Source organism: Tasmannia lanceolata, unplaced genomic scaffold (genome assembly GCF_043159265.1).
Source record: "Tasmannia lanceolata isolate RefF3 unplaced genomic scaffold, GAP_Taslan_0.1 ptg000572l, whole genome shotgun sequence".
In the NCBI taxonomy this organism is placed as follows: Eukaryota; Viridiplantae; Streptophyta; class Magnoliopsida; order Canellales; family Winteraceae; genus Tasmannia; species Tasmannia lanceolata.
Genome location: NW_027519244.1, coordinates 101,709 through 110,579, shown reverse-complemented (window position 1 = coordinate 110,579; position 8,871 = coordinate 101,709). Strand labels below are relative to the sequence as shown.

General features: G+C 46.8%; 1 protein-coding gene across 1 annotated transcript; it reads left to right on the top strand.

The window, feature by feature from the left end:
- Positions 1–759: 759 nt before the first annotated feature.
- LOC143868611 (uncharacterized) lies at positions 760–6,848 on the top strand. The gene is given in 6 exon segments (XM_077376200.1): positions 760–921; positions 989–1,109; positions 1,112–1,325; positions 1,327–1,369; positions 1,371–1,402; positions 1,547–6,848. Coding segments are annotated over 6 exon segments (834 nt in total). The 3' UTR covers positions 1,809–6,848.
- The last annotated feature ends 2,023 nt before the right edge of the window (positions 6,849–8,871 follow it).

Sequence of the window (8,871 nt, the reverse complement as noted above, 5' to 3'; positions counted from 1 at the left end):
ACCTAAGCCACGTTCAGGAGAACGCAGCAAATGGTGCTTCGCACGAGGGGTAAGAGAACCATAAATACTATCCAGGCCAAGCAAAGACTTGACGACCTTGACGGCCTTAAAGCCTTGACCGAGAGACAGGGTGGGAAAACTATGGCTGCGGGGGAGAACCGCAGGAGGAGACACCCTAGGGTTGCATTGAGGAAAAGCATTTATCATGGGGATCTACGCATAAGAGTAAGACACAGAAAGCAGACACCGCGGAGCGGCGAATACTTCTAAATAGGGGCAGGAAAGGAAGACCCGCCCATAATGTTCGTAGGCGACAGATTAGGCCGCAAAGGCATAGGAACAAGAAAAAAAAAAATAAAATTAAAAAAGATATTTCATGAGGGAACGAGCAAGGAAAGAAAGAAAAATAAGTAATATAAAAGCAGCGGATAGATCGGAAGATCCGCTGGGATTAAGCCTTTTTGTCGGAAAATACGCTGTTTTTCATATAATGTTTCCCTTCATAAAACTGTGAAACAGCGGATTTTGCGCCTCCCCTTGTCGCCCTTCTATGAAGGCGAGCAGCCCCCCTGTTGCTTATAGTCGTAAGGGTAAGCGGTATTTCGCAATAAATAGCAGCTCCGAGAAGCTGGGCTTAGGGTGCGCCTCCTGCCGTCGTTTCAGTGACTAATAGGGCTTCCCTCAGCTCAGACTGGTGTCGTCACCTCTCCCAGGACCGGAATGATTATCCCTGCCCGATGGGTCTACATTCATCCCTGAATGTAGTCGGGTACTGTTCACTTCCCCGCCATTCTGGTAACCGTCACCTGTAATCCGCGCAGGTGTGTCCGCACCCCCTGGAGTGGACGATAAAGAAAGGATTTCTCGGAGCAACCCCCCTGGTTCCAGACCCAGGAGTTCACTTTCCCGTATGAGCATTCGGTACATGTATAAGTCCGTGGAAGAGTGAAAGGGTCACCACTACTGAGGATCTCCCCCCTAATCTTAGATAGGTCGTCTGAGGGTTCGCCGCGGTTCATTGCTGTGCTTACACACTAGGCTACCCTTCTCCGAAAGCTCCGCGGGACCACCTACCACTAGTCTTCGGCCGGAGGGGTTTATTGCACAAAAACGCCGGGACGCTGGCTCCCGCAGAGGGAAGCCCAACGAATGTCAGATGCAAAGCCCCGCACCTCATTAAGATCATATTGGCATACTCTCCCAAAAAAGAAAGAGCAGACCCCATTGAAGACGGGAGTGAGGTACAACAAGGCCATTTCCGTCCACCGCCCTTCTCACGGAGCCGTACGTGGACGTTACCGCTCATACAGCTCCCAGCCAGCAAGCAGTTAGCTTTCCTCTACAAGGAATGGAAGTGTGGATGAATCGACATCAAATAGAGGAATTCGGTTTTTCTTTTCAGCAATAACATGATAAGAGCATCCCTTTCAAAAAAACCTAAGGATCCCCCCCACCCGGTCACCCCCCTCTCCTGCCACTTCAGCACCTTGTTATCTTTGAGAAGATCATGACGCGCCCTCTCCTAGAATGTTTTTGTAGATTCCGAAAATTCCATGGTGGATCAGGACGAGAATGAATCCGGGAATCCAGGACATACTCATCCTTGAGCTTCTGCTCTCCTCTGGGGAGGGGTTTTTTATAGAGAGAGAGGTGAGTCGAGGGTAGCCTCCCGCTTGACCGATTCCTCGGAGTCGGAGGAAGATCTCTCATCTGATGACCCTGAGCAAGAAGGAGCTGTTCTCGATGTGAGATCAGCAGCAAAAGAAAGAAGAGGAATTTTATGCCCCAGAACAGCAGCCCCCGGATAAGCCTTAAAAAAAAAACACACACAACGGACCGGACACAAACAAAAGAAACAAGAAGAGGGCCATGATGATGATCCTATGTTCGTTTTCGCCCTGCCCCGATGATGCGCTCCTAGCTCGCGGAGCTACATACCGGAAAAAGACTCTCTCTATTACTTTGAGAAGAGAATCGTTGGTTTGACCGACGAACTACGTGGGAAATACGAGATCTAGACAAGCCGCTACATGTTCTCCCCTTGCCCTTGAACGATAGAAGAACTACTTATCTTCTCTTAGATACCGGTCGATCGGTTCGCATCTATGGTCAATCAATAGGTCCGCGGATCTATTCTTCTATACGAGAAATCGCCATCTCGTAGCACCACCACGACACCGATTCTCGTTCTTATTCCGAGCCCCCCCTATTAGTAAGTAGTGACTTCGACTTCTAGTATGATGAATGAGTGGAAAGATCTTTATATAAGTCCCTGTCCGATCCAACCAAAGAGTTAGTATCGTATATTTGAGTATTCTTATATATATATATATATATAAAAATGGCCTTTTTTCAGTAGAATCCCCGGTCCCAAACGACTGCGGGTAGCCGCCAAGAAGAATGAATTCCCGAAGGGGTCCAATAAGACTTCCTTTCGAGTAATACAGGGACGGACTGAGACTCCTAACTCCCGATGCAGGAGCAGGAATCTAAATGAGGAGGAGGGTTTCGAAACGCATTGAACCTCCCAATCGAATTCATCGTCACATTCGTCATGATCAACTTTACGGAGCCCTATCGCTCGGTTAGATAAGATAGGTCCACCCCAGAACTCAAACAACCGGCTTTGCTATAGAAGCACGCACTTCTTCGTCCACAACAGCTGGCTCTTTCGGTCCTGGCTAGCCGGTCCAGTTCTCCAGTCAATAATACCTGCCAAAGAAAGAATGTCAAATTTGTTGTATCAATGATATTACCAATCAACGAACTGCTAGTTGGAGAGGGGGGTCCATTACGTGTTAGCTACCTCTAGAATAGCCAGACATTCTTGGCCAGGTTTAAGAATGGAAGAGAAGTCATGGAAGGAACCGAATTGGCCACGCACGATGAATGGATGGACAAGAAAAAGGATAGTATATAAAATATATATATATATATTTACTTGGAATTCGGAAGAATCTGAAATGCTCCCGCTCTGCATGGCAGGCGAGGTAGGATAGAGAAGAGGGTTGCCTAGATAGATGTTCTCTATAGGTATGCTATAAGTAGCTAACAGAATGCAATGCCTCCTTCTAGTGGCGGTCGGTCGAGCTGGAACTTGGCTCCGTGAGGGGGAAGCACACAGGCTTGCGTCTTTTTATTCTATTGGGTGGCGTGGCGGGGAGGCATGGTGGAAGCCCAGCCCGCACCACACGTTCTCTGATTGAAACGAGACTTTTTCTCCGCTCCGGGAATTCCAGCAGACGTGATACTGGTTCAGCAAACGGACTCAACATTTCACTTACTGAAACAGAAAGAGTGTTCGGGGATATTGGAAAAAGCCTTTCAGGTACAAGAATGAAGGAGCACTGCTGCACTTCCACGACATGGGAAAGGGATCATGGGGTGAGGAAAAGAAAGAAAAGGTGCAAGGTGAGGTTCTATCTGTGAAATGAGTTCAAAGGAATTAGTTAAGACACGTTTCTTTAGCACAGGCCACGGAGTGAAGTTGGAAGGTTCAATGAGCTACGCGAAGGGAAGATTTTTGGCACTATTATTGTCTATATACAAGTGGCGTAGGCGAAGCTGTGGTGACTCGTGGAGTAGGCAGCGAGCGGAGCTTGAACAGCAGCAAGCGAACTTCACTCAAGACTAATAAGTTCGTTTGCTGCTTGCTGACTGTTATCCGCTTCTTGCTCAAGCTTTCTGTTCGTTCAGTCGGATTTCTTTATATATTTTTCTTTATTTCTATACCTTTCATCTTACCTTCTCTCTGAAGTGAATCGTCTTTTTCTTGACCCTTTCTCTTTCTAGAATCAGTGTTCTAAAGTCGTCTTTGCCATATCAGTGATCAATCTGCCGGAATCTATTTTAGAAAGGCCCTATTAGTATTAGTTCAGAAAGGCAGGTCTCCCCGATTCAATACAATATTCCTAAAGAGTTATGAAAGAATGGGCCAACTGCTTGTAATAGGCCAGTATGGATCAATCCTGCGACTTATACAATTGAAAGAATTCTCTCTCGGATCGAGATCTATTGGAAAGCTCCTCCGACCCAATGAATCCACTCTTATCCAATACTCAAAATTCGGTGGTGCGCTGGAGGGAATGAATTGAACAATTGGTCTCAACCTTATCTTCTTTACAAAAAATGGGAGAATTTAGAATCCCTATCCATGCAGTAACATCATTTTTCATCCATTCGATTTTCATTGGTGCTTTCTCCATCACGATTATTGTGAAAAGACATCCACAATAATTAGCCTCGGACAGTTTATTTGTGAAAATGTATGTATATCCAAATACGGACCACAGATCCAATCTGGTCAAGTTCTAATTGTTCATGTTGACTCCTTAGTCATAAGATCAGCTAAGCCTCATTTGGCCACCCCAGGAGCAACCATTCATGGCCATTATGGAGAAATCCTTTACGAAGGGGATACATTAGTTACATTTATATATGAAAAATAGAGATCGGGTGATATAACGCAAGGTCTTCTAAAAGTGGAACAAGTGTTAGAAGTGCGTTCGATTGATTCAATATCGATGAACCTAGAAAAGAGGGTTGAAGGTTGGAACGAACATATAAAAAGAATGATTGGAATTCCGTGGGGATTCTTGATTGGTGCTGAGCTAACCATAGCGCAAAGTCGTATCTCTTTGGTTAATAAGATCCAAAAGGTTTATCGATCCCAGGGGGTGCAAATCCATAATAGGCATATAGAGATTATTGTACGTCAAATAACATCAAAAGTGTTGGTTTCAGAAGATGGAATGTATAATGTTTTTTCACCCGGAGAACTAATAGGATTGTTGCGAGCGGAACGAACAGGGCGTGCTTTGGAAGAAGCGATCTGTTACCGAGCCATCTTATTGGGAATTACGAGGGCATCTCTGAATACTCAAAGTTTCATATCCGAAGCGAGTGATTTTGCTAAACCCTTAGTTGCGCCTCCTTGGCTAAAAGTTTGCTACTGCATGCGGCCTACTTCTGCTTTAACTACTAAAAGGAGAAAGTGTTTGAGTGCATGATATAGCGCGGGGGTGGGACATTGATCCAAAGCTCGAGTACGGTACGAAGCCCTTCCTCCATGAAAGGATCGGGCTGTTGGCTCGGGCAGAAGGTAGAAAGGCTAAGACAAAGCCGCTTCCTAAGTCACTCAGGTATGGCTTTGGTTAAGTAAATTGACTCCATCTTCACCAGTAGCCAAGGTAGGTAGGCATAATCCGCGTGAGCTCTTTAAAGTGTTTCGTGCCTCACCTCACTGGTGCTCTTCGCCAGATCTTTTTTGAAGCAACAAGAACTCTTTCCTTATGAAAGGGTCTCGTTCTGCCGTATGGGCTTTCCCCAAGGTGTAATAAGTCTTATCTAGCTAGATCCTAAGATCTCGGTCCACGGCTTAGTAATCCGCAGACGCTTCATACGAAGCCGAATCCGCTGAATCAGGAGAATCCACTGATCCAGGTAGGTGAGTTGGTATATAACCAAAGGAAGGAAGAGCAGAGGGAAAACTCGACCAGAAGACCAGCTAACCTAAGCGCCCACGAAGAGAGATTTCGAATACTGAACTAAGTAGGTAGTAGGCCTTCAACCAACTTTGGGATCCTTTATCACAGAGCCGATTTCCTCAAAGCCGCCCTCTTTTCGAGAACATTACCTCAACTCGTCATTGGTATTGATGACAAGGACTTTCATCACCGAACCCAACCTATGTCCCTTGCTAGAACACAAGTCTTAAGTGCTGGTCGGACACTCGGGAGATCACGGCTCGACCGGCCTGAGCGCTGCATATCACGGGCGGGCTGCTATGTGGCTGACGGAAGGGAGGAGGATTAGAGCGGAACGATTTGGATGGCATGTTTTGAGCTCATTTGAGCCTATAGATAGAGGACCTGTGGTAGGTCAGGAATGTCGATGGGGCGGTTAAAGGTAGGGCTTTCGAGCTCCTGTTGCGATAAACTCTAAAATGCTCTAGAAGCGCGAGCGCCCCTCTCTACCAACATCAAGCTAGTTTCCAGGATAGATCGAATGGTTTCACTTTTTGTATAAAGTTTCTCTTTTTTTTTTTTATTTGATGAGATTTTCAACTTTAGAGCATTTGAACGGCTAGTTGGAATGTGTTCGTATCTATCTAGAGAAAAGAACAGATTTGCCCGAGGCCTAGCCCAGAAGGTAGAGGGAGATCACTGTCAAACCAAAGCCCCTACATTCAAAGCTATTCAACCCCGTCCCCGCCTACGGATTATTGAAATTCCTCAGTATACAAAAAGAAACTGGTAGCTAAGCGAGTAAAGAAAAGAAAGAGTGAATGCCTAAACCACCCAAGCCCGAGTCCTTATCGAGCTTACAGCCAAGGTACGATAGGATGGAGACAAAGAATCATAAGAGATAAAGTTAGAAATAGGATGTTGGGTGCAAGCCCGAAGTCCTTTCCTAACAGCAATTGGGAGATCAGAATCATTTTCCATAGTAGTGTCAATGTCAGGGGTAGGACCAGGAGAACTACTATCATCGGGTGAAGCAATGGGAGGTGCTGAGACCGGATCCGGAGATGGCGACTAGACTGGTGGCAGAAATTCTTACTAGGCCACGTCATCAACCTTGCAGAGGTAACCCTAGATTGGAACCTCATATCAGCCGCCAATATTCTGGGATCCCGAGAAGGCAGTCTTTGCATTCGCCAACTGTGAACTTACTCCAACTCTCGAAGAGATAGCCACTCTGCTTAACCTCAGACTCGATGGAAATCCAGTATCTCCAATCACTAACCTCAGTTGTACCAAGGAGCTATCCAACTGGCTGGGTATCCGGAAGAATCAGATAGAGAAGAATCCACTGAAGCAGCAGCCTCGATGTCTTAGTCAAAAGAATTTTATAAACCGTTAGAGGGACAACCCCGTGGAACAATGCCTTGATGATGCTAGTTGTAGGACATCTACTGCTACCGAAGAGTCGAACCATCATAGATACCCGCATTGTGAGAGTCATCAAAGAGATTCAAGAAGACAAGACCGTGGTACCCATGGTCCTAGCCGAACTACTTTTGGGACTCAATGCCTGTGTCCGGGATCACAAGAGAAAGCTGCATGGCTGTATCACCATTCTCCAGATCTGGCTACACGAACACTTGCCTTCCATCATTATGGCAAAAGGAGCATCCAAAGTAGAATTAAACATAGTCCGATCTTCTGTATCCAGACAACCGAAGTCAGAAGGCCATGTGAGACAGGTCATCTGCGGGTTACAACAATTGAAGCCAAGAGAGATCCAGTGGAGATGTGAATGGTTGAGAGGTCGCGAACTCCGTCTTGCTATAGCAGGTCATATATACTTGTTATTAGCAGGACTATACAGACCCGTCAGTTACGCTCCCATCAGAGTCCTGAGACAGTTCGGGTTCGCACAAGTTATCCCAGACATTGACTCGCCCAGAGATGAAGAGCTTGCTCCATTCTTGGAACCATCAGCTAAAACAGTCAGAAAATATGCCAAGAGGTGGCGCGATCACGCATCCCATGTCGATCCGCCACTAAGAGAGAAGGAAATGACCTCTACCTTCATATCAACTCTCAAGCAACCATTCTACAGTCATCTGATTGCTCAGAAAGGTTCCACCTTCAGTCATGTGGTACACATAGGGGATGGAGTCCAAGAAGGAATCCGAACTGGCAAAATCATGGATTACTCCATCCCATCCTCTGGAACATTGCCACAAGCAGAATCCAGTCAGCCAAGGCAGAGAAATGTCAGAAAGACAGAGCAGAAACCGAAAGAGAATGAGGTAGAGGCAGTTACCAGAGATCCTCAGATTCAGTATGAAACTTCCTGTTGGACGGCTTCGACGTGCTGCATAGAGCACACACAACCCATCACCGTTGGACATCTGCTTCTATCCTGGGCCAATAAGAATGCCTTTCCGGGTGAGCCAGAGTTTGATCAACTCCAAAGTGTAATCAAACTCTGGCGTCATGAAGGACCGCGAGACGCCTTTCTTTGCCCGACATACTCTGCCGTCTTTGTAGAGTAAGTCGTCTAGCCGGCTGTAGCCATCTGCCGTCTGCAGTCGGGCCGTCTTCTCCCAGACACCTTTCGACGTCCCTCCGAGTACTCCGCCGTAAAGTCCCCGAAGTCCAATAAAGTGGTAGAAACAGCAGTTGCGGCGCTTTACTAATAACAAACAAAGGAGGGTCTGGACAGAAAATCTGCAACCGGCGTTGGCCCTTCTTTTCTTGTACTTGATCACCAACTCGAACCGTTGCAGTGAAACTCACTTCATATGACGCGCCTCCTGAAGCTTGGACTGCTTCTGTAGATACTGAAGGGGCTTGTTGATCAGAGTGGCCTATTCGTAAAGTGTCTCCTTCCCGAGCAAATAGTGCCTCCAGTCTTTCACAGCCAGCACTATCGTGTGCATCTCCTTTTCGTATGTGGGATAGTTTAAGACAGCTGTATTGAACATCTCACTGTGGTACGCGACCACTCGGCCGTCTTGCCATAAAACGGCTCCCAAAGCATGAGCAGAAGCGTCCGTCTCGATTTCGAACGGCTTCTGAACGTCTGGCATGGCCAGAACCGGTGCTTCGCAGACTTTCTCCTTAAGTGCCTGGAACGCACGCTCTGGATCCTCTCCCCATCGAAACGTCTGTTTCTTTTCTGGGCCCCGAGTAAGATCAACCGGGAGTAGTTCTTTATGAATCTTTAGTGCGAGGTAGTTGTAGTTAGTTGGTCATGCCGAGGAAACTCCTTACCTCCGTCAGCGACTTGGGGATTGGCCATTCCCGGACAGACTTCGTCTTCTCAGGATCTATCTTGACTCCGGATGAGCCGATGATGTGCCCCAAGTATACCAGCTCAGCTCCCTCATCCCTTTTTGCTCATAAGTAAGTAAGCTCT